This window comes from Syngnathus leptorhynchus, chromosome 9 (genome assembly GCF_054491065.1).
Source record: "Syngnathus leptorhynchus isolate UIUO chromosome 9, UIUO_Slep, whole genome shotgun sequence".
Classification (NCBI taxonomy): Eukaryota; Metazoa; Chordata; class Actinopteri; order Syngnathiformes; family Syngnathidae; genus Syngnathus; species Syngnathus leptorhynchus.
Window position 1 is genome coordinate 2,803,287 of NC_141203.1, and position 27,909 is coordinate 2,831,195.

Genomic DNA, 27,909 nt, shown 5'->3' on the forward strand with positions numbered 1-27,909 from the left:
CCATCCATTTTCTGAACCGCTTAGTCCCCACGGTGGTCACGGGTGTGCTGTAGCCTATCCCAGCCGTCATCAGGCAGTAGGCGGGGGACACCCTGAACCGGTTGCCAGCCAATTGCAGGGCACACAGAGACAAACAACCATTTGCACTCGCACTCATACCTTGGGACAATTTGGAGTACTCAATTGGCGTACCAAGCATGTTTTTGGGATGTGGTAGGAAACCGGAGTGCCTGGAATAAACCCACGGCGGGCCCAGGGAGAACATGCAAACTCCACACAGGGAGGGCCGTAAGTGGAATCATACCCGCACCCTCCTAACTGTGAGGCGGACGTGCTACCCAGTGCGCCACTGAGCCGCCCTTGACAAAGACTTTAACCACACCAAAATAATTCTCATTTCATATGAAATTATATCGCCTTTGTGCCAAAGGTAATGTATAGTCATCTATGTCTGTAGTTAACTGTGGATAGCTTAAGACACTGTAAAATTATATGGTCCCTTTAAGAAATGAGTGAAATGAAGAATTTCAATCACACACAATGGCAGAAACTGTTGTCCCCATTGGTCCGAAAACATCATTACTGGGTTAGCACTTGGCTGTTATTGTCATTCTTACCTCTCAGAATCAGAACGTAATCAAAAGAAACAATAAGGATTCATACTTGGCTGGAGCTCAGATCTATTCCCCACATGATGGATGGTTTCCCTCAGTGCCTGGAGGCGTGACATGTTCTGGTTTGCAATGTAGTTCAAAAGGCTCTGTGCATCCTCTAAGACACTAGAAATTCTGGAGGGAAAAGGGGAAAAAAAGATGTTTGATATTTATTTACACTTACATTTATTAATTTGTAAGTTTTGCATCCATCTATGGTGGGGGTTACGTTCCAAAAAATGTCCACGAAGTGAAATCCGTTATTAATTTGTAAGTTTTGCATCCATCTATGGTGGGGGTTACATTACAAAAAATGTCCACGAAAAGTGAAATCCGTGAAGTAAAGGTTGACTTTAATAATTTATTTTCCCGGGGGATTTACGCTACTACCACTACGCTATGAGCCCCCTCACACCCCCAAAGCATTCGCTTTCTTTCAAATACCTGACAGTCTTAATCACTTTAACTTTAAGAATGCAAAATCATGAATCAACAGCAATCTCCAGGGCCCGCTCAGCCTCTCTGTAATGGACAAGTATGACATAACATTACGTTTTGTTTTGTTTTTTTAATCCTAAAATGGTTGACCATAACTAGAATTTTGCATTGGATTTCAGCCAAATTCTATATAGTGTGCTGCCCTGCTTAATGCAACTTTCAAGCCTTGTTGGTCTTGTTCAAAACGAAAAGTCGCCGTCATTAAGTAGCTCATCATGCTTCTGCTTCTCTGATATCTTTTTCTTCTTTGGTGCCAACGGCGTCTTCTCTTTCGCTCTTTAATTACATTGACAAAGAAGAAGCACTGCCCCCGGAAGTAGTTGTGGCAACTTTCTTTCAATTTGAAGAGTAACATGAGCAAGACGCACACATTAAACCACGAGGTTTAGACCTTTGGCTAAAGATGCTGGATTTTTACGGAAGAAATTCTGCGGTGGTTGACTAAGCACTCCTTGGTAACACAACTATTAACTATCTGGCTTATACAGCTCGACATTTTAATAACGTTTTGAGTTTCTGAACAGGACGTTGTTCAGAAGTGCCATTCGGTTATTCAGAGTACACCAAAAACAGAGTGAGGCAGAACCGAGCTGATGCAAAACACTGTGGGTATGAATTGGTGTGTGAATGGGTGGATGAGACTGAGTAAAGCACATTGAGTACTATGGTATAGATAAAAAATATAAGTTCAGAACATATAAGTTTAGACATAGAGTTTCCTCCTTAAGATTAAGCACACATTAATGATCAGTGTTGGAACCAAGCAAAAAGTCTTAGCAAATAAATTTCTCAATATGTTTTTTTCCAAAGTTCGGAGAAATGTCATATACTGTACATATAATTTAACTTTAATCAGAAAGAGTCTATGGGAATGTTTTTCAAACCTACTTTGAGTTCTCAACAATGCCAACTTTGCCCATAGTCTCTCTTAGTGTCTGGCTGCTAAAACAGTGGGTGCTGATGTTGCAGATAAAACCTTGAATCCTGGGTAACCCAACTGCTGAGCCTGTGTTTTCATCTGCACCGTAACCTGGAAACAAAAAGGAAAAAAATAGAAAAAATTCCACAGCATGACAGCGCTGGTAAAAGACCTGAAATGTAACAGGCTCTGATATTTTTGTATTGCATAGGCACAGGGTGCGCACACACACACACACACACACACACACACACACACACACACACACACAGACACACAGACACACATATGCTGCGGACTGGTACCGGTCCGTGGATGATTTGGTACCGGGCCACACAGCTCAGTGACCTAGTGGTAGAGTGTCTGCCCTGAGACCGGAAGGTTGTGGGTTCAAACCCCGGCTGCGTTATACCAAAGACTATAAAAATGGGACCCAGTGCCTCCCTGCTGGGCACTCAGCATTAAGTGGTTGGAAATGAGGGGTTAGATCACCAAATGATTCCCGAGCGCGGCACCGCTGCTGCTCACTGCTCCCCTCTCCCCCACGGGATGGATCAAAATCACATGGGGATGGGTTAAATGCAGAGAACAAATTTCACCATACCCAGATGTGTGTGTGATGATGATCATTGGGACTTTAAATTTAACAAGAAAGAATAAATAACTTGCATGAATTTACACCTCGTGACATGTATATAACATAACATTACTCATGTTGTTGGCACGATGTTTTGAGGATGATGCAAGTAAAGTTGCATAGAATACACAGTGGATTCACGTTTATGATTATATTACACTGTGGTATTTGCATACAGAGTTTCCCTATGGATGTGTGTCGGGATGGTGGTGTTTATGTGGTAACGCACTTCCATTGTTGTTCTGCTATATGAAAGACAGTACCGTATTTTCCGGACTATAAGGCGCACCTAAAAACCTAAAATTTGCTCAAAAGCCGACAGTGCGCCTTATAGTCCGGTGCACCTTATATATGGATCAATTTATGAATTTCTTGATCCATACTGGTTGTACACAGTTCTCTGCCAAAAATTTTCAGTACGTTTTAGTACGACTAGTAAATTACAAGGTCGCATCACTTACCAGCATTACGGCAACCGTGGTCAGGGGGCGTCACTGAATAGCCGTTGTACCCGTGAGGCTATTTCATTTCAAAATACGCTGCTCCGTTAATGTTTTGAGTACATTTACGGATCAATATGGAAGGGAAATATAGGTAAGCAGTACCAATGTGTTCAATCAAACTTTAGTCAGTTCCGATCATTTAATAGGTGCTCGTTTGAGAAACGCGATTGTTTACACTTTGCTGAGGCTCATGGGAATTTGCAGGTGGCTAATGCTATAGTGATAGTTGCTATAGTCACGAGGCTATTTCATGTTAAAATAGGCTGCTCTGTTAATGTTTCGAGTACATTTACTGTTCGATACGGAAGGGAAACACAGGTAAGCAGTACCAAGGTGTTAGATTGAACTTTAGTCAGTTATGATCATTTTATAAGCACTCGTTTGAGAAACGCGATTGTTTACACTTTGCTGAGGCTCATGGGAGTCTGCGAGCTGAGGCTCATGGGGGTTTGCGGGTGGCTAATGCTATAGTGATAGCTGCTATACGCACGAGGCTATTTCATGTCAAAATAGGCTGCTCTGTTAATGTTTCGAGTAAATTTACGGATCGATATGGAAGGGAAACATTGGTAAGCAGTACCAAGGTGTTAGATTGAACTTTAGTCAGTTCCGATCATTTTATAGGATAGTTTGAGAAACGTGATTGTTTAAGGAGGGCTCATTGGTTATTGGCTCGTGGATGCATACCGCAACCCTAGTCAACCGCAGTTTGTTGCAGTATAGCTTCTATTTTATGCGCCGTATAATCCGGTGCGCCTTATATATGGACAAAGCTTTAAAAATGTGCCGTTCATTGAAGGTGCGCCTTATAATCCGGTGTGCCTTTTATCCGGCAAATACGGTACGTTGACGTTTAGGATTGTGGTTGAAACTGTCCATAAACAATATGCCGTCGGTGATGATTTGATTTATTGATGCCTTCGACACTTGATTTTGAGTTTCTAGAATTGTTTTCATAGGTTTTCTTCGCAAAAATCGTGACGTCCTCAAACACCCGTCCATGAAAATATTGTCTGACAGTAATCACACCTCCATCCGTGACACGCACACTGTATTCAAAGAATAATACACTCTGTACAATATAACTCCAATGCAAGATCTGGGGTGTCAAGAGATTACAGCTTGCTTGATCGAATAACGTGGGTTTTAGAAGAGTATTGATTGACTTAAATCAACCTTTGTGTCACGGGTGGAATGGAGCAGGGCGACCAAGTGCAGCTTGGATCAGGGTTTATTGACGGAACACAAAAGACAGACTCGGCAAACTGACATGACTTTACAAACTAACATGACTTCCTAACCAAAACCAACAAGATGACTGACCAACAGGGACGTGAAACGAAAGACGTATAGACATTACGACAACAAGACAACAATGATCCGACGGGGGGTGAGGGGCAGACAGGACTTATATACATGACAAGTAACAAAAGACAGGTGAGATTACTCAAACTAATCATGGGCGCCCTAGACACGTAGCAAAACTGGGGACGAGACGTGACACTTTGTTGAGCCAAGGTATCTATTTTACATGAGAAAATTCTCACGGTTAAAGAGCATATGAAAAAAACTATAACATTGTTTGTTGCGATAGTTTTGGGGAAAACTTAGCATCCTAAATTATTTTTTTATTGTGACAGGCCTTTATACATACACACATACAGACATGGCCCCTAATTGTTCCATAATATAAAAAATAAAACTGCTCCCAAAAGCATATCATTTGTGCTTATGGAGGAGTGTTACTTAGATTTTTTTTTTTGGTTTATGAACATGTCAAATTTTGTAAATTGTATCTTGGTATGTAAAAAATAAGGCAAAGACTTAGAATTACTCACCTAACAAAATACTATCGCTCTTGGATTTAGGCAAAATCAGAACGAAGAATCCTAAAATGATGGTTGGCCAGAATACCTCGAATATCAGTCCAATCTGCAAAACAAGGAATGGATGTGTAATGGTTAATGATGAATGACCTGCAGGAGTGTCCACCCCCAAAAACACATTTCCGTAGCATTACATAAATGTACAGTCAGGCACATGCAAACATACGAACACGCAAGACAAAGGCATAACACCCGCCAGCCTCAACATAAAAAAACCCATCCTGACCAGAAATGCAGAAAAAAATTATCCAAAAGGCCAAAAAAGGATTCATCAGAGAACGAATACAAACGACGGCAAACAAAATAAACAAAATCAACGCGCAAATAAAAAGAAATGGACAAATTCAAAAACCATTACACAAGGGAGAGAAATATAAAGGAGGAAGTAAAAGAACACCTGAACATCATTTATGAACAGAAATTTGGCATAAGAAAACAATGACAGATCAAAAAATCAAACAACCACTTAGAAAGAAAAAATAAAAGCAGACAAACACCCTCAACAAGTAATGAAAGATGGCTGCGGAACCTATCGAAGCGCACCCTCACGGAAACAGAAAAGACAGTACTAACAAAAGGTCTGAATTTTGCCATTACACCAAAATGAAAACTCATAGAAGAACATATGCTCGCCACAGAAATAGCATGTCATAAACTACAAGACCAGGGACAGAAAGCAGAACTTCGGAACACAGTAGCAGGCATCCTAAAATCATCCAAACTGCCAAACAGCAACATCACAAAGGAAGAAGAATATGCAATAAACACACTGAAACGGGACTAATCCCGCACCATTCCACCAGCAGACAAAGGCAGAACCACTGTTATATTGGACATGGAAACCTATGAAAAACAAATGGAACCTATGTTGAATGACGAAAATACATATGAAATACTGATGAAGGACCCCACGGAAGAAAAGAAAAACAACACTAAAAACACTATTGAAACCCCTATTAGATAACAAGAAAATAACACGGGATGACTACGACCACCTCATACCCACCGCCAACGTCACGTCACCCCCCGGATATATGGTACACCTACAATACATAAAAAAGACATTCCACTACACCCAAATAGTTGACAGCATTGGATCGGTCACATATAATCTCTCAAAAGCACTCGTTAAAATACAGTGCAGCCTCGGTTTTCAAACGTCCCGGTTCTCGAACAATTCGGTATTCGAACAAAAAATTCGAGATTTTTTTGCTTTGGATGTCGGACGAAATTCGGTTGTCGAACCATGCGAGATGAGCCGAGAGGACCCGCATGCCAACTGACTCCGTTCGTTATTACATTCTCGCCACTCTGAGGATTGCATCAACTCTAATCATGCCTCCAAATGAAGCAAGTGGGTGCAGTAAAGCCATCCTAAATCACAAAGAAGCTCCTAAAGCAATGGACAGTGAGTTCCCGGCCGGCGCGCTGCAGTTGCGCGATCGGACCAAATTAAGCTTCCTGCACACTGAGGTCCAATTAAATTTTGGACAGTCCATTAGGACTTGAAAAATATTTTTCTAAATTTTAGCGACCGCTCTGTCACAATAATGCGACCAGCGCGGTGCAGTTGCGCGGTCGGCGCCACGCTACGGTTGCGCGTTCTGCGGCGCGCTGCAGTTGCGCGATCGGACAAAATTAAGCTCCCTCCGCACTGAGGTCCATTTAAATTTTGGAAAGTACATCAGTACTTTAAAAATATTTTCTAAATTTCAGCGACGGCTCTGTCACAATCATGCAACCAGCGCGGAGCAGTTGCGCCGGTCGGCGACGCTACGGTTGCGTGTTCGGCGGTGCGCTGCAGTTGCGCGATCAGACAAAATTAAACTTCCTGCGCACTGAGGTCCACTTAAATCTTGGAAAGTAAATCAGGACTTTAAAAATATTTTCTATATTTCAGCGGCCGCTCTGTCACAATAATGCGACCAGCACAGTGCAGTTGCGCGGTTGGCGACACGCTACGGTTGCGTGTTCGGCGGTGCCTACAGTTGCGCGATCGGACAAAAATGCAGAAATGGAAAAATGACGTGTTTTTTTTCGAGCCGGCCGATGAATAAATGACACGTCACCAACACGTCGGATGACGGCTCTGAGGAAGACTGGACTGTAGTGCGCAGTCAAAACTGTCAGCTGCAGGTAACAAAAAAAATAAATTAAAAATTATTTCATTTGTCTGAAAAAAAGAATCTACGCATAGCATTCAGAAGACATTATGAAGCTAATCGAAATAACTTATTAGCGTGTTATTTATGCTATGGTTATTTGAATAACTCCTAATATGTTCCATCAGGCTCATTCTCAGTTTGTTTGAAATATGTATGCGCCGCGTATATGCGCCGCGTATATGCGCCGCGTGATATCACCGGCACAGCCCCCTTTGTTGGTGGGCAGCCAAGAGTATTAGAGTAGGGATCTGGGGGTTAGACCTTCTTCCACAATTTCACAGAAAAGGCTCCACAGCTTTCTGGCATACATAGTTATAGTTATTAAACTGAGTAGATACGGTAAGTACGGTAAGTCATTTTTTTGTATTGTTCATACAGAATGGCCCCACAACCCGCAGCCAGCAAACCCAAAGTGTGTTAGCCATTTTGATAAGATCACACATACTTGTCATTATTCTCATCATCCAGTGTGAGGTTGCTAACATTGTAAGATGTTAAAAAACCCCTTTGCGTGGAACCTAAACAACAGTTTTGCATTTTAGTCTTTTTTTCGGACACAATCAAATAGAAGAATCAAAAACAAAAGACAGCACCTTGTTATGTTTATGGATTGTGAAGTTCCTCCAGAGCAGGATACCAAGTTGCTGGAAAATAGCCATCACTGTGAAAAATAGAACACCTCATTATTATTCTGATTCAATGTTATACCAAAATCCATCCATCCATTTTCCGAACCGCTTTGTCCCCACGGGGGTCACGGGCGTGCTGGAGCCTATCCCAACCGTCATCGGGCAGTAGGCGGGGGACACCCTGATTTTGTGATGTGGGAGGAAACCGTAGTGCCCGGAGAAAACTCACGCGGACACGGGGAGAACATGCAAACTCCACACAGGAAGGGCCGGAGGTGGAAACGAACTCGCACCCTCCTAACTATGAGGCGGACGTGCTACCCAGTGCACCACCGAGCCGCCCTATACCAAAATCCTTTTTCTTAAATAATAATAATAATTCATTCAATTTTTATAGCGCTTTTCAAAAACCCAAAGACGCTTACAGGGAACAAGGCAAAGACATACAGGGCGGGAGGGGGAGGGGGAAGAGAAAATGGGATAAAGTTAAGAAGAGGAAACCAGTTATGGGTAGGGGAGGTCATAGGCTTGAGAAAAGAAGTACGTTTTTAGACGGGACTTAAATAAGGGGGGTGTGGGTCAGTCACAGACAGACTGAGGGAGAGAGTTCCAGAGTTGGGGTGATGTGCAGGAGAAGGCTCTGTCACCCAAAGATTTGAGTTTAGATTTTGGGAATGTCAGACGTGAAGTATTGGAGGATCGGAGGGGACGGTTTCGGCGGTAGGGGATAAAGAGGTCGGATTGGTAAGTGGGAGCCAGGTGGTGAAGGGCTTTGAAGGTGAGGAGTATCTTGAAGATGATACGCTCCTTGATGGGGAGCCAGTGAAGAGAGTGGAGAACAGGAGTGATGTGTTCACAGGACCGAGTGTGGGTAAGGAGGCGGGCAGCAGAGTTTTGGACTAGTTGAAATCTATGGAGTGAGTGACCAGTGATTCCAGTGAGAAGGGAGTTGGAGTAGTCAAGCCGAGATAAGATGAAGGCGTGGATGAGGGATTCAGCGGCAGAGAGAGAGAGGCAGTGCTGGATTTTGGCGATGCGTCGGAGGTGGAAGTAGGAGGTCTTAACAACTGAACTAACATGAGGGTGGAAGGACAGTGTAGGGTCGAAAATAACGCCAAGGTTGTGTGCCCGAGGGCAGGGAGTGATGTTTGAGGAGTCAATGGTGAGTGTGATGGATCCAGTTTTATTGAGGGAGGATTTAGTCCCTATGAGGAGGAGCTCTGTTTTGTCACTGTTGAGTTTGAGAAAGTTGTGGGTCAGCCATGTTTTTATTGCAGAGATGCAGGTTTCAAAGTGGGTGAGGGGAGGGTTTTGGGTTGGTGTTGTGCGTATATAGATCTGGGTGTGATCAGTGTAGCAGTGGAAGTCCAGATTGAGTTTGCGGATGACATTACCAAGGGGAAAGAGATAACAGATGAATGGGAGGGGGCCAAGAACTGGGCCTTGGGGGACCCCCTGTGTAACTGTGGAGAGAATGGATGTGTGGCCGGAGAGAGAGATGAACTGGTTTCTGTTGGCGAGATAGGAGGTGAGCCAGTCGAGTGCAGTGCCCTCAACACCTAGTTGGCGCAGCCTTTGAAGGAGGATGGAGTGGTTCAGTGTCAAAGGCTGCACTAAGATCGAGTAGTAACAGGATGTTGATGGCACCAGAGTCTGCAGAGATGAGAAGATCGTTGGTGACTTTAACAAGAGCAGTTTCAGTGCTGTGAAGTGGGTGGAATCCGGACTGGAAGGGTTCATAGAGGTTGTTAGACTGGAGATGGGTGTGGAGTTGGGCAGAGACAATGCGTTCAAGGGTTATGGAAAGGAATGAAAGGTTGGAGATGGGACTGTAGTTGGAGAGGTTTACTGAGTCCAAGGTGGGCTTTTTGAGGACGGGGGTGATGGCTGCAAGCTCATAGACAGTGGGAAATTGGCCAAGAGATAGAGACTAAAAAGGGTGGTGACGTGAGGGAGGAGGACATTGAGGCAGGCCTTAGTTAAGGTTGTTGGAAATGGGTCGAGAAAGCAGGTGGTTGTCTTAGATGCGGAGATGTCTAGGATGGTGGAGGCAGGAGAGCAGGGGAGGTTGGGGGAGGAGGAGTTATTGGTGTCGGTCAGAGAACTGTTGATTTGGGCAATTTTGTTGTTAAAGTTGACATGGAAGGAGTCAAGGAAAGAGTTCCAGAGGGCGGGTGAGGAGGGTGGGTAGGTGGCCGGTGGCTGGAACAATTTGTTGACGGTGGAGAACAGTATGCGGGGGTTTGTGTCATTAATGAGAGATGAGAAGTTAGCAGATTTGTCAGCAAGAAGAGCATCACGGTAGGAGGAGATGTGTTGTTTGAAGGTTTCAGCATGGACAGTGAGGCGGGTTCTTTTGTGGAGGCGTTCAAGTTGACGGCCAGTTTGTTTCATGGAGCGGAGTTCCGGGGTGTACCAGGGGGCAGAGTTAGTGAATGTAACAGAGGGAATTTTCCAGGGGGCTAGGGAATCAAGGGAGTCAGAAAGGATGTTGTTGAGCATGGTGGCGAGGTCATCAGGGGAGGAAGAAGTGGGGTTGAAGGGGAAGGGCAGAGGATGTTGTGGTAGGTGCGTTTTGTGGAATTATGTGGCGAGGGTAGAGGGGCGGAGAAGAGGATGCAGAGATGATCTGATAGTGGAAAGGCGAGAGGACGGGGGTTGGATGTGAGTGGAAAGGAGGAGCATACTATATCCAGGGTGTGGCCTTTGGTGTGGGTGGGGAAGTTGATGTGCTGGGTGAGATGGAAGCAGTCCAGAAGGGAGATGAAGTCGGACGTCAGTGGGGCAGTTGGCTGGTCGATGTGGATGTTGAAGTCACCGATGAGTGGGAGGTGATAAGAGACGGGAGGGAAAAAGCAAGATATTCAAAGGATGAAATAGATGGGAGGTTGAGGTTCAATTCAGTGATGAGTAGGGACTGCTTATGGAGGACAGCAATGCCACCCCCTCACCCAGAGAGGCGGGGTTTGGCGATGTAGCTGTAGTTGGACAAAGTGGCTTGGTTGAGAGCAAAAAAATTTAGGGTTTTTTGCCATGTTTCACAGAGAAGGAGCAGATCCAAGTTATTGTCCAGTACTAGTTAAAAAATAATTGGTGATTTGTTGGAGAGGGAGCGACAGTTCAGCAGCGTGAGGGAGATGGATGGAGGAGCGGAGATGGGGGGGCGGTTGTTGAGGTTGGCAGTACGGGAGGTGGGGGTGACGGGGTAGTCCAGAAAGAGGGGATGGGTGATCTATCAGGGAAATGTCGGTTAAAAGATAGTCCAAGGCTGCGGTGGATGTAGCGGCGACGGTGAAGGATCCCAGCCTTGCTGGCAGCTGAGGCAGCAGCAGCAGGGAGACGTTGATTATAGTTGAGGTGATGAAGATTAGCAGCAGTGTAGACAAAAGGGCGAGAAGTTGGTGGAATAGAAGCCCGGAGTAGCAGATGGAAGAGATGAGACGTGACAGCAGCTGTGAATAATCCAGATCAAATGCTAGAAGTGGCTAGTAGCTGGTGCAGTGGGTGGTGGTGTTGGTCGATCCCGACTGTACCCGCACAAACGGCAAGCCCCAGTGTGTCATGGTGGCACACAGCCGAGCCACGACCGGTGACCTCCCAGCGAGCGGGTGCTCACCCCGAGGATACCGGCCGAGTGGCCAGAAAGTTGGGTCAAAGCTGTTTGCCGAGCCAAGAGCGAGCACCCACAGGCTCAGAGCCGGGAGGTAGGAGGGTCCGGTGTGGTTTGGCTAGCTTAGGAGAAGTCGTAGTGTTCTTGAACCATGAATTACTCTTTATGAGATTGTTTATCCATCCATTTTCTGAGCCGCTTAGTTCCCACGGGGGTCGCGGACGTGCTGGAGCCTATACCAGCCGTCATCGGGCAGTAGGCGGGGGACACCCTGAACCGGTTGCCAGCCAATCGCAGGGCACACAGAGACAAACAACCATCTGCACTCGCACTCACACCTATGGACAATTTGGACTGCTCATTCGGCCTACCAAGCATGTTTTTGGGATGTGGGAGGAAACCGGGGTGCCCGGAGAAAACCCACGCGGGCCCGGGGAGAACATGCAAACTCCACACAGGGAGGGCCGGAGGTGGAATCGAACCCACACCCTCCTAGCTGTGAGGCGGACGTTCTACCCAGCGCACCACCGAGTCGCCCATGAGATTGTTTATTGTTTTAGTAATTTATTTGGGCTTTGCACCTTTTGCACTTTTATGTTCCAAATTATAAACATTTTGTGATTCTTCAGTCAAAGATGTTAAGAAATAATACATTCACTATAAATAAAGTTAGTTTAAGCATTGAATACTTCATTTGTACATCCTTAGTTTCTGGCACCTAAGGGAAGGAAGTTTGACACTCAAATTGCAGACAAAGGAAAATCTCTACCCTCATTGACTTAGTTTTCAAACGTTGGCAAGAATTGAATAACGTTCTTATTTTGTCACAATATAAATGATTGACATTACTATTTGTCACTACAACATTATAATTGTATCACTCAAATCGTTTTTAAAATGTATGTGTTGGCATTGTGTAAAATGACTGACATTTGACTCACATACCTTCTATTTCGCTTGAAATGCCCCTGATCCTACGCGACTTAATCAGCAGCCCTGCGTGTTTTCTACTTATGTGGATCCTCTCTTAAGCTTCGTCATACAAAAGCTGTATGACGAAAACCTTTATGATGCCGACAATGTAATGCATTGGTGACCGATTTATGCGCGCTATAAAACAAAATGAAGCGACTTCGCCTCGCCACACGGCGGTCATCTTGGGTCAGAGTTGCTCGACAGAGCAGAGCAATTTCTGAGTTTCGGTATCAATTAATAGGGTGACCAGACGTTCTCTTTTTCCCGGACATGTCCTACTTTTGAGACAAAAACATTTTTTCGGGCTTTTGTTCGATTGCCAACGAGCACTACAGCCCCGCCTCCAGACACTACAGCGCTCTCACCAACAGCATCATTCCCCCCAGCATCATTACCCCCGCCGTCCACACGCCCGACGCCAGATACCGGGTGTTTGCGGAGCTGAGGGGGTGGGGCTTCTATTTGACCTCAGCCGGGAAGTTTGGGGGAGATTCCCTCGTCTATCCTGGCACGTTGAATATAGAAATAAGAGAAATAATGGAAGTCAGGAACGAAAATAGGAAGAGAAGCCTGCCATCATAGGGCTGTGCTTGTTTTGTGTTTGCAGGTGACCCTCTGCGCTTCCATGCACACTTCATCTTCGTATGCCTGGACGCGAATTTGCCACTGATGGACCTCCTGGCTGCTGCTCGCCTTGGTTCCAATGTCAGGAAGATGCTGGTCTTGTGCTCGCCCGACCTCCACGGTGCCGGTGTGACACTCATCGCTCCGAGAGCGGAATGGTCTGATTAGACACCAAAATTTCATACAATTAATTGTACGTAGTAGACTCAAAAAGTTTTGCCAATAAGTCTAGTGATCAATCAAATCAGAATTTTTTTTAAACTCACTGATTAGCAAAAAAAAATCTTATCAGGTTAAGTATCTATAGCTATTCAGGATGTTTTTTGTGAGTCATGTGGCGTGTGGGCAGTATGGTAGGCTGCATTGTGCGACCAAACAAGACAAACCTAAAACTTGTGTATCTATTTCTTAACATCTTCATTGAAATTGAGTTTTGTGATAAACAGAAATAAATTTTGAATTAGGAGGGTCTTTGTCAACAATTCAAGGTTTGAGAACATCATACTGCATTACTTTGAATTAAATATTTATGGACTGATATTTTACTTTCTAAAAGTTCTGTGTATGTACATATACTAAAGAATGTCACTCTATTACCATTGTATTTTAATATCAACTTTCCCCAGCCACATTCTGATGATTGAACACATACAAATTAATTGTAACGCGATAAACAGCAGCACAAATTTGTATTTCATGGCCACAATAAGCATTCAGTGCACTCAATAATGTGGCCAGTTAATTTTTTTTCCAACCCGTTGTGACATTTTTGTTGCACTACATTTCTACTAAATTCATAAATGTGTGTGTTAGATAAGACACTTGTACAAACCACTTTGAGACTTTGAAAAAGTTCATTAATATTCATTTAAAAAAAAAAAACTTCAAGCACTGAACATCATCAACACACTTTAAAATGTCACAACACTGCATTTTGACATAAATGACAAATGTTTGGCAGGGAGTGCTGTTCGCTCAGGCTGAACTGCCTGCTAGGTGTAAAATGAGGACATTGGTTAGGGAGGTTCCTGGACAAGGCAGAAAGACATGTTTTATGAAAGCAGTAATCGAGATTGTGTCATGGTTTCCATGGGGACATTCAGTCAAGAAATGGGAGTGATGTGTTAAGCTTTATATGCTATACAACAAAACTGACCGAGGTTATAAGGAAAGAAATGGAGTTGTAATATAAAAAAAATAATAATAATAGTAGTACTGTATGTACTATTTCAGGCTGCGCTGGTCACACGCCTTGCACGTTCATAGCTTCCTGTGGCCAAGCGTACGTGTCCAGTGTGAATGAGTCGTAGTCTGGGCTGTAGATGTGAGAGAGGACAAATGCTTCTTTATCCTTTGGCTCCGGGTACACTGACGCTATGTTGTGCTTATACGCGTAGTTGACAATCTGGAAACAATACATACACATTATTAATGTTGGGGTCATGCCATTGTCTGCTTCTTAAGTCCTTTGAGGGTCATATACATTTGTAGATACATTAAAGGCTTTGAATGGGTCCAGTTTGGTGGCCTCAGTATTGCATCTAAGCATTTTGCAGATGGTGTGCTTCTGTTGACGTCATCAAACCGTAAGCTTTAACACTCATTGGTTGGGTCTGCAGCAGTGGGGATGAATGGATGGATGGATGGATGGATGGATGGATGGATGGATGGATGGATGGATGGATGGATGGATGGATGGATGGATGGCAGACAGAAAGTTCAAGCTTCAACATACGTGTGCTATTATCTCGTCCTACATAATGCATCATTGCTCACTGTTGACTTTCAAGGTTGGAAACTATATACAGTGGAGCCTCGGTTTTCGACCGCAATCCGTTCCAGAAGGCTGTTCGAGAAGTGAATGGTTGGAATTCCGAATCATGTTTTCCCATTCCAAATAATAGAATAGAATAGAATAGAATAGAATAGAACGGGATAAGATGGGATAAGATTAGATTGATCTAATCTAGATCGATCGAAGCTTGAAATGAATTAAAGTCGATTTAAATCACATGAACAAGATAGATAGATAGATAGATAGATAGATAGATAGATAGATAGATAGATAGATAGATAGATAGATAGATAGAGAGATAGAGAGATAGAGAGATAGAGATAGATAGATAGATAGATAGATAGATAGATAGACAGACAGACAGACAGACAGACAGACAGACAGACAGACAGACAGACAGAGAGAGAGAGAGAGAGAGAGAGACAGACAGACAGACAGACAGACAGACAGACAGACAGACAGACAGACAGACAGACAGACAGACAGACAGACAGACAAATGTACACACATTGCAGTGTATACATTATTTCATATCAAACCTTGACAGCAATCTTGAAGGACACTTCTCTGATGTGTTTTAGAGGAGGGTAGAGTCGCCCTTCAGCCAAGTGCTCCTCGGTCACCATGTCAGCAATGGCCTGACAAAAACACCATAGCTGATCATAGTCATTGTAGCAAGGACAAGAAGTCACATATAGAAATGATCCTTGATGGAAGTAATAAGAATAAAAATAATAAGAATAAAAATAATAATAATATGAAAAAAAGGACCTCTGCAGTGGTGAGGAAGATGTCGTCGGATATGTGGCGAACTCCGCAGGCGATGACGCCTAGTGCCACCCCAGGGAACACGTAGGCGTTGTTTCCCTGGCCGGGGTAGAACGAGCGTCCGTCAGCCAGCGTCACCTTGTTAAATGGACTCCCGCTAGCAAAGATCCCGCGACCCTGATTTGTAAAAACAGACATAAAAGCACCACAACCACAATGCTTCATCTCAATTTCTCACTGTCGAATGGAGAAGCGGCATCGTTAAAGTCCTACCTCTGTGATGTTGTAACATTGCTCCGCTGTGCACTCGGCCTTGCTGGTGGGGTTGCTCAGAGCAAAGATTATGGGCCTGTCGTTGTGGGATGCCATGTCCTTGATTATCTTCTCTGTGAACGCACCGCTAATGGCGGCGACTCCTTCAAAGCCACAAAAATAAAACGCAACGTCTCGCGTTTGAGGGTGGCTACTCATAATGCATTGGATTTTTATCACGGTTTTGTATAGAAGCCTATACTCAAAGTGCTCACAGTGGGTGCATTATTCATATGCTCACCCATTCATTAAAAAAATTCTGGTTAAAATGTACCCAATTGTACAGAACGGTGCTCAAAACGCTGCACTAGAAAGAATTATGATTAAATGGTCACATTCCACTTTTACAGATTTGAAGAACATTACAGCCTGCCATTTGAAGTTGATTTCCTCTTCAACTGTTTTTCAAGGAATACTTCAGATTAGATGACAATGCAAATTATTAGATGCATAATTATTAATGGGGCCAAATTAAACAAGCAACATTAGCAACAAACTAGCTCAGTGGCCAAGTGGTAGAATCTCCGCCCTGAGACTGGAAGGTTGTGTGTTCAAACCTCGGCCAGGTCATACTAAAGACTATATAAATGGGACCCATTGCCTCCCTGCTTGACACTCAGCATTAAAGGGTTGAAATTGGGGGGTTAGATCACCAAATGATTCCCGAGCGCGGCACCGCTGCTGCTCACTGCTCCCCTCTCCCCCAGGGGATGGATCAAAATCACATGGGGATGGCTTAAATGCAGAGGACAAATTTTACCACACTCAGATGTGTGTGTGACGATGATGATCATTGGGACTTATGGGGGGTCTCCACTCTAATAAACCAACCCTCTTTACCAATTATTGCCGTTATCCACATCACACTTGGCTCAAAATTGACTTTTCCTTCTCATAAAGAAAAACAAGAGCACAAGCTGATGGTAATTACAATACCTTAATTATGACTGACACCATCAGTTGTTGTAGTAGCCAGCAGAGCATGCATGGCATCTTTAACCTTTACAATTGAGTTTAAAAAGAAAGCAACTACAATCAACTATCCAGTGAGTGATGAAGGCGGTAATAAAATTTGCAATATGAAGTAGTGTGTATCTTTTTTATTGTAATATTGTCTTGGAAAAAAAAAACCCAGTTCATTTGCTTTTCATTGGACAGCTATACCTTATACATTTCATAAATTCTTCCAAAAATATGATGGGGGGGGGAATATATATATATATATATATATATATATATATATATATATATATATATATATATATATATATATATATATATATATATATATATATATATATATATATATATATATATATATATATATATATATATATATATATATATATATATATATATATATATATATATATAAAGGCTCTGAACTGTCAGATGTGAGAATATGAGTGTGACGGGTAGTCTGTCTTTATATGCCCTATGTTTTCAGTCCAGAGTGTACCCCAAATTTTGCTCAAAGTCAGCATGAATAGGCCACAGGTCACCCATGACCATAATGAGGACAAGCACTACAGAAAAGAAATTGCTCTATTTTATATTTTATACATAGCAGTGATTCCACACAAGGGCAGAATGGTAGAGCAGTGGTTAGCACATCTCGCTCACAGTTTTGAGGTTTCAATCTCATTTCAGGCCTCCCTCTGTAGCGCTTGTTTTTGTGAGTTTTCTCTCAGTTGCTACTCCAGCTTCCTCCTTCATTCCTAAAACACGCATGCTGCGTATCGCTGGCTTTGGGTGCAAACCTCCTACATATCAATTTGATCAATTTCATATTTTGTTAAAAATTCATATGGAAGTTTTATGTTCTCCCCTCAAATGTATGAAATAAGCAAGGTCGGTTAAATCATAACGGGTTCTGGGAACAATAATGACCTTCGGTTCCGGCTTCCCACTCACCGATAATGGCCGTGGGCTTGATGGTGTGCACGGCCTCCTCCAAGGTCTTCAGGTGGGGGTGTTCGTGCGCAAACTCCTCCTTCTCGTGGTTCAGATGACTTCGCCCCTGAATGAGAAGCGTTCGTTTTTACCTTTGACGTAAAGCCTGTCGAAACACAAGCATATGTGTTACCTTCACAATGAGACCTTTAGAGTCCACCATCCAGATTCTTTTGGCGGCCTCCTTTCGAGACAAGCCCTCCTTGGCCATGGCCATCATTAACAGATGAGCGATACCCAGAGCGGCCTGATGGCAAAAGAGCACAGTGTTTTTATTTCTGTGATAAAGCAAAGCATTCAAGGAGGATGCACAAAATTAAATAAAAATTGGTCACCTCTCCGGCCCCCTGGAAAACAAAGGTGTGATTCGACAGTTTGTCTTTGGTGATTTTTAAAGCTGCCAGTAGCCCAGCCACTGCTACAGAGGCCGTGCCTATGAGAAAAGATAGACCGTGTGATGCATTTTGTACCTGGGCCTTGATTACATGACTTAATCCCCACTGGCCTCTTGTTAACTGCCACTATCACATTGTGATTATAGATTCTGCCATTAAGATATGGTCGCAACATTATTATATTTTATTGTTTGTGTTTTATCACAACATCATGTCTGCATCATACAAAAGCAATAAAGGCTTTCTACTCGAGTGCCAACTTGTCATCTTTTTTTACATTTATGTTGGTGTTGCATCATGACATTGTTCTCAAGCAAAATATGCGCTTTGGCTCATAAAGGATCGCAAACACTGCTCGGAGTCTACCTTGGATGTCGTCGTTGAAGGTACAATAGCGATTCCTGTATTTGTTGAGGATGCGGAATGCATTACTGTTGGCAAAGTCCTCAAATTGAATCAGGCAGCTCATCCCGTACCTGTAGGGCGACGGAGACGCGTCAAGAAGGTGAGATGATCACATCGCCGCCTTGTTCCCACTCACTTGTCTGTCACAGCCTGCATAAATTCGTCAATGAGCGCGTCGTACTCCTTCCCTCGGATTCGGTTGTGCTTCAGGCCGATGTAGAGGGGATCATTGAGCAGGTCTTGGTTGTCAGTTCCCACGTCCAGCAACACGGGGAGGCACTGCTGCGGCCGAACTCCGCCACAGGCTGTGTACAGAGCCAATTTCCCCACGGGAATGCCCATGCCATAGCTACCCAGATCCCCTAGCCCGAGGATACGTTCACCGTCTGTCACCACAATGGCCTAGATACAAATAACAAGTCAAAAAACTTGACTGGCATGGAAGGAGGCAAGAGGAAATAAAAGGATGATGGGACAGAGGATGGGGGGACTTACCTTTATGTTTTCTTCTGGCCAGGAATTGAGCAGGGTTGAAATGTGGCCTTTATCATGGATGGTGATGAAGAGTCCTCTGAGAAAGACAATAAAAAGTAAGCACTTTCTAGTGATATTCGATACCAGTGATTTCTTTTCCAATCTAATACCGACAAACTGGTATCGCTGATACTTTGCGCAAATACACCTAATGTAGCTGGTAGTACTTTTTATTATAAAGTATCAAATCAAGTCAGTGTGGAAATTATATTTAATAGATTTACAAATATAATAAAGAATCAAAGAATATGTCAATTTTGTTCATTATTAATAATAGTATCATTGTTACCATTATTATTATGACTCAAGTATACTGAGGTAGTAGTCAACACTTGCTATTTTATAATACTGGATGACTCAAAAATCAACTAGCGCTGTGAGCAGCTACAAAGGGCGGTCGCAACCCCGGCCAAGTTGAGGTATTTGTTCATTGGGGTACTTGCACAAAACTCAATAACTCTCTTAAATTTGGCCAAGGTTCAGACCCTCAAAAACAGCAGCTTTTTTTTTTGGGTCAACAGCACATTGGCACGGAAAAGTATAAAGCTTTCAATAACTTTGCATCCTAAACATGTTGAGATAAAACACCCAAAGTTTGAGAACAACCTGATAAAATCTCTAGGAGTTTGTTAAAATATGAACGGCCAAAAATGCTTCTCAATTCCAAAATAAAGTAGACTTCCAGTTAGCTTTAGCATACGATTTATTTGTAAGTCTTGGGCTGTTACATAAGTCTTCCAATATTCACAGATGTATGTACGTAGGTGAAATATAGAATTGGGAATGCTTCTTGAAAGATTTTTAGGGATGCTGTAGAGCCATTTTTTTAACTCGCATAAGAAATCTCTCAAATATAGCAGAGTTTCATAAATTTTCGCCCAGGTTCAGACCCGCAAACATAGCAACATTTTTCTTTATAAACTGCACATCACAATAGCCGTGTGCGAAGAAATAAGCAGCTTTCAATAACTTTTTATCAACGGATTTAGATGAAACACCCAAAGTGTGAAAACAATCGGATAAAATTTCTAAGAGGAAAATGTGCAGAAATAGGCCAAAATTGTAATACAGTAATCCCTCGCAACATCGCGGTTTGTTTATCGCGGTTTCACTACATCGCGGATTTTTTCTCCAAATTGAAAAAAAAAAAATTTAAGTCAAATTAAAACTTCAAAATTGTGGAATTATGGCACAAAACTTGCCCACACGCCAGCAGAAGACAAGGGGTGCCCATACAATTGCAGTGCATACACTTGTACCTTTTTATAAAAAAATTAGAATAAGAGTTCTAAAAACATATTTACAGTGTTGTACCTTGTTATAGAAAAATTGTTATAATAATAATAAAAGAGTTCTAAAAACCTATTTACAGTATGTACACTTGTACCGTGTTATAAAAAAATTATAACAATAAAAGTTGTTCTAAAAAGATATTTACAGTATGTGTTAAGAATTCTCTGTTATTTATGTTATTCAGCCGTGCTTTGATTTGAGGTTGGGTGATTTATTTTGAAGGCCGTTTTCAGGCAATATCACTTCCTGTTTTACGTTCGTGTACATGTGTCGGTTACACTGGTACAGGAGTCATTGACGATGCAAGTGGGTCTCCTAACAAGAGAAATGAACGATCAACGTGTCTAACCTTTCGGACAATGTAGTATTGCGCCAAAATGTTCGTTTATATTCCTTTAGTGGTTCGTTTTTGCGTGTTAGCACGATCGCGAATTAGCATCTTTCCGCTAACTCGTTAGCCTGCCCAGTACTTCTTGTTAACATGTTACACGCACACATGTATAATATTTATATTTTCAATATTTATACAAAATTTTCTGTATGTTATATATACGATTAATGTATTATTTACATGTTTAAAACTATTATTTAATGTTCTAATAATTAAATATGCACTTAAATGGTTTCATATACATTTATTGACACAAAAAAATTACAGATGAGAGGGTGACCATATTTCGCGGATTTCACTTATCGCGGGTGGTTTTTGGAACCAATTATCCGTGATAAACGAGGGATTACTGTACGCATACCTAATTTCATGTACAGATTAGGATGTCTACCCAAAGTCTTTTTTTTATGACTGAGGCGGCCCGAGGTGCCTCCTGATTTTCATAGCTGTAGGTTGAACATAGCGGGACGGGGCGCCAATAAACCGTTCTAAGGAGCATTGCATAGCCTTATTTGTATTCATGTATTGCCACTTTAAAATATTTTTTTTCCTGGCCTAATGTATGTGTAAAATTTGATTAGTTTTGTTTAGTTCCTCAAAAATGTCAGTTTTCACAGAGAAGTGTAATAATAATAAATCTTAATAAAAAACAATGTGGTCCTCACAGTGTTCGCTTCACAGGCCCTAAAAAGAATATCATGTGTTACTTACTTATAATCATTTGCTTGAGAAGCTAATGTGAAGCTAGCTTCATTACTGCTGCTGCTAATGTCCATGATGGAAGCCAACCTTGCACACCCCAAAATCTCCAGCACAGTGGAACGTTTGTAATTTGACGTATTGGCGCATGAGGATCACATAATTTGACCGCTCATTTTATTCGTTATGTACTTGATCCAATGCTAAAAAAAGGTGTGTGTGCTTAATTTACCGCGGCCTCCTGAAGGCCAGACCGTACTGCTGGCATGCCAAGCCCACGGTGGGTGTGTAGACAATGGGCATGAACTCCTCGATGTCCGACGTGAGCACACGATAGAAGAGCTTCTCGTTCCTGTCTTGTAGCGTCATCAGCAGGATGTACCTGTCACAGAGAGGGAGCCGCTAAAAAAGGACAAGCGGCTTCCTAAATAAAACCCCAGCAACTTTTGCTTTTAGTCCACTATATACATATTCCCTGCGCCATTATTGTTACTACAAAATAAAATCTGAAGAAATTTCTTGCTGACGTACTGTCCAAAACTCTTTTGGTGGTTCACAGTCAGAGTACACAACGCAAGCAAAGGTGAATGGTATGGTGTTCTTGAGGGTTAAAAGTTGGATTCTCACTTGTCCAAAGGATTGACACGCGTTTCATAGCTCTTCATGACACGTAGCACTTGAACATCCTGGGACAAGAAGCAAGGTGGCAACAGGCCATGTATGCCCAGCTGCAAGCGCTCTTCCAGGGTGAAAGCCATACCCTGCGAAAGAGAAATAAATGTCCTGAGTCACATCCAAATTACAGATAGGGTTTCCTTGTGTTTTTCACAGATTAATTGTGTCTATTTATGTTCTTCAATGCACAATCTACAACACTCTGCCACACCAGTGGGTACAGCGAGTCAAAAATAATCAGCTATACAGTCATGTATTTAGTGCTTTTTGTGCTGGGTTAACTTTCACAGTTAGATTTATGTTTCTTCTCAGTGCTCATTAATCTAGTTAGAACTGTCACTATAGTGACTTGTTTTCAAATCGATTGATTAGCCTGTCAACTATTCCATTGATTGATTTGAAACTTCTCAATAGCTATCGCTCTAAAAACAGCAACAACGCATGTATTTTGTTGATTGGGCATGTCTTTTGTGTGGCTGGAGCTGGCTCGCAGCTGAGTGTTGCTATTTATTCTGTCCAATGGTGCGACAGGCTGAACTCACTCCCCCTAGCATCACCTCCACTTGTCTGTGTTGCTTGGTGCTAGGGATGCACCGATCCGACTTTTTCAGTTTCGATACCGAGGCTTTGCGTATCGGTCGATACCCGATACCGATCCGATATTATGGTTGACTTAACAAGCTACATACCTCTACATGTGGAACAGAAAAGACTAAAGGCAATGGCATCAGGCATGACTACACAGTTCTTTCCGAAAACAAAATGTAACAAGATAAAGCAGATTAATGCAATGAACTATTTATTTGTAACAAAAGTTGTGCAACAGCAGCAATAAAGTGTATCAGCATTTAGATTCAAGTAAATTAGGATACAAACTTTAAAAAAAAAATATAAATGTTGCAGCTGAAACTGCACTGGGCAAATATAGAAAGGGTGATCAAGCACACAGTAACCAAATATTAAAAGAAATAGTAAACATGTAAACATTAGGTGCGTTAACTCCTGTGTAGGTCCACCTCCCGCTCTCTTTGATCTGCTCAACTGCTGGAACTCCTGGTGCTCCGTTGTGTGGTGTTTCTGGAGATGCTTAATTAAATTGGTAGTACTATAACTGGCATTACTACCACCACCCCTGGCAACATTAGCTTTGCAGACATTACAAACTGCCGTCGAGGTAGTTGGCGTGTTCAATTTAAAGTACCTCCACACAGCTGACTCTTTCGTTCGCTCCATGTTTGCGTTTGTTTAGAAAACTCTCATGGCATGCGGCACGTGTGCTGCTGACGTATGACGTAGCCCGCGTCCCAATAGCTTAATTAAGAAAAGGATCGGCCCACAGATCGGCTGCATTTTCCGATACCCGATCCATCTATTTTGTTGATATCGGGGCCGATATCCGATCCAGATATCGGATCGGTGCATCTCTACTTGGTCCCTTCTGAGCGCAATTACTGCTACTCCAGATTCATTGTGAAAGTTGTTTGACACGGCTCAGCCGACACCTAGAGAGGTGAGGCTTATTATTTTGAGTCAAAACAAGCAATTGACTCAGACCTACTGTTCTGCATTGTGTTATACAGCAGTTTCATTACGAGAGGCTGCAAAGGTACAGCTTAGCTCAAACCCATTAACAGCATTCTACTAAGCAGCCACAAGTGGCACAGTGATAAGAACCGAGCCCTACAACAAATAGCAAAAACCTGTTATTGATTGCTATTTGATGCCCACCCAAAAATGTTTGTAAGTGCCTTCAGAGGTTTTCAGACATTAGTAGGGCATTTCTATATTTATAGACAACGCTATGGTATGATTAAATAAAGTGCTTTCTTTACTTTAACATTGTTCCTGGGCCACAACATGGCGCTAAAGCACTACTTTTATTCTATTTAAGACTGCTTTGTGTTGCCACAGGACCCGTTTTTCATACAGAGGGCAGGTCTGCCAATGGTACAAGACCAAACCATGTAGTATATGTTGGATTTTGCTATACGGGAACTTCAGGTTATGATGAAATGGGCAAATATAACTCAAAGTTAAACAAAAGGAGCGACCAGTTGTTTTATTTTTGTCTACATTTACAATGACTCTTTCTTTTTTTTTGCATTGTTAAGAAACTGAAACAATACTGTACAGTTAATTAATGGTGCATAATATAAACTTGTACCAGAGAACCACTGAAGTAACCTCAGATAAAGGTATCACTTGCAAATGACTTCAAGCGGTCATAATTTAAGTGGTGTACACTAGATGGAAAGAAAAGAGAGAGAGAACTGCTGGAAGGCTGCTACACACGACGGCACCAGGAAGGGAAAAAAAAACCCCACGTGCAACGAGAATTAGGACGAATTTGATGAGTAATCCGCCAAATTGTTGTAATCACCATTTTGTTTCTTTGTCCAATTTGAGCTCATAGAAGAGAAGGTAGCCACTTAAAATAACTACCATGCTTGTAAATATAATCTTTTTGTGAAAGTGAGATTTAAGCTATAAACCTACTGTACAAAACTTCCTAAAAACTCTTTCACTGTCCAAATACGTGTGGCCCCATTTCCTGAGGCACGCTTTTCACAGTGAGTCACAGACATGCTGACTTGAGAAGGAACTGGGAGCTTCCTCATGTTGACTAAAACCAATAAAAGTTGGCAACGGGTTCAAACAACAAGGTATATGTATGTACGGGAATGATTACGTTTTATGTGTTCTGTCGTACTTTATGTTCTGTATAACCTTTTGTTACAGTGATAGCTGATGTGAAAGCGCAACATAAATAAAGATGTATTGATAAAGTTAGAGTCTTGCTGAAAACAGCAGTGGTTTCCTGCTGTATGTAAAGTTGGGAACCACAGCCCTTCCCCAAACACGCTTATGACTCATTGCGGATGTTTGGCTTGGATCACTTTGGCTAAAGTTAGTCATCTTTGCAGGGAGAGTTTGCCTTTATAAAAACAGTGTTTTTCTGAGTTCGAAATGTTTTTGTGCTTCATTAAGACATTGGTTCTGTGAAAACATCAATGCTGTTGTTCAGCACAGGTACTATGTACTTGATGATGTACTGTATTTGTTTATGAATGACCCACCACCTGGTATGCAGGGTGTTGTGAGGTGTGCTAATGTCATGACAAAAGGAGTGACCTTGCTGTGTAAAATTAACTGCTAAGGTTCATAAAACATCCCCTATCAATAGATATAAAGCTTTGTTAAATAGTTACCAGCCACACTAAAACTTAATTTCGGTTTATCTATGAATCTCTATTGCTATTGCAGTGGTTATTAAACTTTGCACGAGGACCACATAAATTTCTTAGCTCTCCAATTACAACTATAATGACCAACACTACAATACAGGCACGAGAAAGATATTTAATTCAGAATATTTTATGTTACAGTAAACTACTGTAAGATTACACACAGATTGAACATTAACACACATACTAAGACATTTAAAAAACTACAGGCACTTAAATAATTGAATTCAAGAAAGCTTGTCAAATTACTCCATAACACACACATGCATCACAAAAAATAACTTTACTGATACCAGCAACGAGTCACAACGGCTGCTCAGCAGATGTGGCATCTGTGCTGCTGTATAAAAACACAGCTCACCATTCAATTGCTGACTCTTCAAGTAGTCTCTTAACCCAGAGGTCAGACATTCTATATTTATCTGCCTGTGTCTTTTATATGTAACCCAGCGTACCAAGCCGATGCCGCAATAGTGTGCGTTTTTATGCAGTCAGTTTGCATACAGTGCCTGGGGAGACCAATGGGATACAGATCTGACAGCAACGATTGCTTTTGTCACAATAATGTTGAAGGGTCATGGGTCAAACTTCACACCTCTACTGTTAAGGCAGGCAAACCGTTGCTAATCATTTTTTAAATATCAATAAAATATGATTTAATAATAATTAATTGTATTTCTTCAAATAAAGTCTGAAGGATAATTGTTGCACGGCCTAGATGTGCTTTTTATACGAATACTGTCTGTAGTTACGACAAACTACAACGTTTTTGAAGGTCAGTGAAGGCAACAGCGTGTTCCGACATATTCCATCAGCTCACCTTGTTGAGGTGGGGGTTCCTAGTGATGTCATAGCCGCGCTTCTTGGTGCTAACGCTGCCTTTGCTGCTCGCCCCGCCATGGCAGACCCTCGTCGTCTGAAAGGGGAATCCTCCGCCCGCCACAAACCCCTTGCGTCTGCACAAATACCACGCCGCTCTTCCAGTGATGGAATTCATGATGCCTGCCTGCGCTCAAACATACACAAGGTGCGCTCGTCACTCTCAAGCTGGTAAACAAGTCGCAGCACCACAATTGATCCAATTACTTGAAAACAACCTGCCTCGGGAGGCTTGTTTATTTAGAAATATCACAATGTCTCCTTCAAAACGTAAATGAAACAAACACCTTCAAATGACTATTGATAAGTTGCTATTTAAATAAGCGATAAAACAAGTCAATCCAGTTTCGCGCGGAAGATGCCGCTAGCAAACGGCTTTTTCTGGCCCTCCTACCCAACCTCAGCCTTACCTGGAGACTAAAAATGTAACGCTGCCGTGTCTGTGACTCTTATCTTCATTAGAGTCTCCCGTGAACTCCAATAAAACGGTCTTCTCAGTTTGAGTGGATTTTAGAGGTGGATCTCGTTGAAGCAGCTGATCCCGGATCATTTGACATTGACTCCTTAGAGATGTTCTACGGAAAAGATGTCCATGTCGGAGTGGCCGTAGCCAAATTATGTATAATGTAGCATTTTACTTCTCAAATAATTACACACGGTACGTACATTTTTATCTTTAGACTAAAAACCTTCATTTCTGCCTTTTGATATACAAGACAAACCTTACTGTGCTGCAGCAATTTGTGAATGTATAGTGACAGTACAGCAGACCGCCAAATCGTTGCACTTTGACGTGTTTAATGCTATTCATTAAAATAAGCGGGGGTAACTCCCTGTTACTTGAAGGTCCAACAGAAAATCCCTCATGTGTCAATCGTTATTAAATTGAAAACAACTACAGTGATGTGATTTGAAGAAAGAGCATAGTTAAACATCTTTGGCGCTACTTCCTGATCAGGGCGCGGAACGCTGAGAGGACCAATCAGATCACAAAACGCCAGGCGCTGTCCCGCCCACAGCAACTCATTTTAATCGCAAATTTTAATTGTTTTTGATACTTGGATGGTAACAATGTACACAACACAAATACATATATTTTCCTTCTGGAGGTATCAACAGAATATAGCTTAAGACTATGGCTCAAATAACGCAACCTGAGAAATCCACATTCCCTCAGCCAATCCAAAATCCAAGCACTAGTCCTACCCACCGCCGCTAAGATAGTTTGTGTGACGTTCAAATACATCAGTCAAAGGATTTTATCCAAACTTTATAATTTTACTCTTTTGTGTCAAATACACAATACCTTCATAAGGCTCTCAGTTTTATATTCCGTTGAAGCACAAAAGCTTGGTTATCGGTGGTTGACCAAAGTCATAATTATATAGAATGTAATTATTATAAATTAGTCCGTCGTTCTTAGTGAGTCATAATTATTAGCAATTAGTTAACATTTGGTAATTCTT

General features: G+C 42.2%; 2 protein-coding genes across 3 annotated transcripts in view; both read right to left on the bottom strand.

Annotated features, from left to right (window-relative positions):
* LOC147050602 (phospholipid-transporting ATPase ABCA1-like) overlaps positions 1-12,519 on the bottom strand; it is a 99,074-nt gene extending 86,555 nt beyond the window's left edge. Inside the window, exons 1-5 of the mRNA XM_085919985.1 lie at positions 12,446-12,519; positions 7,855-7,922; positions 5,049-5,142; positions 2,040-2,181; positions 664-788 (exon numbers count right to left, since the gene is read on the bottom strand). Of these exons, the coding sequence (XP_085776111.1) occupies positions 664-788; positions 2,040-2,181; positions 5,049-5,142; positions 7,855-7,920 (427 nt within the window). The 5' untranslated portion in view covers positions 7,921-7,922; positions 12,446-12,519. The remainder of the gene's footprint in view (positions 1-663; positions 789-2,039; positions 2,182-5,048; positions 5,143-7,854; positions 7,923-12,445) is intronic.
* A 1,148-nt stretch (positions 12,520-13,667) lies between these two features.
* On the bottom strand, positions 13,668-27,854 carry me3 (malic enzyme 3, NADP(+)-dependent, mitochondrial). 2 transcript variants are annotated; one of them, XM_085919962.1, is made up of 14 exons: positions 27,171-27,854; positions 26,385-26,570; positions 22,272-22,405; positions 21,877-22,026; positions 19,223-19,298; positions 18,864-19,129; positions 18,689-18,798; positions 18,263-18,360; positions 18,061-18,174; positions 17,889-17,994; positions 15,936-16,078; positions 15,666-15,839; positions 15,434-15,532; positions 13,668-14,504 (listed from the first exon to the last, which is right to left on the bottom strand). In XM_085919962.1, exons 1-14 carry the CDS (start codon positions 27,252-27,254, stop codon positions 14,343-14,345), a joined length of 1,902 nt encoding a protein of 633 aa, XP_085776088.1. In that variant the 5' UTR covers positions 27,255-27,854; the 3' UTR covers positions 13,668-14,342. The 2 variants fall into 2 exon arrangements, with proteins under 2 accessions (XP_085776088.1, XP_085776089.1); XM_085919963.1 differs by lacking the exon at positions 27,171-27,854 and having other exon boundaries at positions 13,669-14,504; positions 26,385-26,561.
* Positions 27,855-27,909: the final 55 nt, after the last annotated feature.

Excerpts from the sequence above, each read along its gene's own strand:
- me3 (XM_085919962.1), bottom strand. The coding sequence starts at position 27,254 with ATGAATAGCATTAAACACGTCAAAGTGCAACGATTTGGCGGTCTGCTG. Across the intron at positions 19,299-21,876 it reads CTGGCCTTCAGGAGGCCGCG|AGGACTCTTCATCACCATCC; the intron begins GTAAATTAAGCA and ends TGTCTTTCTCAG. Across the intron at positions 15,533-15,665 it reads TCTTCCTCACCACTGCAGAG|GCCATTGCTGACATGGTGAC; the intron begins GTCCTTTTTTTC and ends TGTTTTTGTCAG.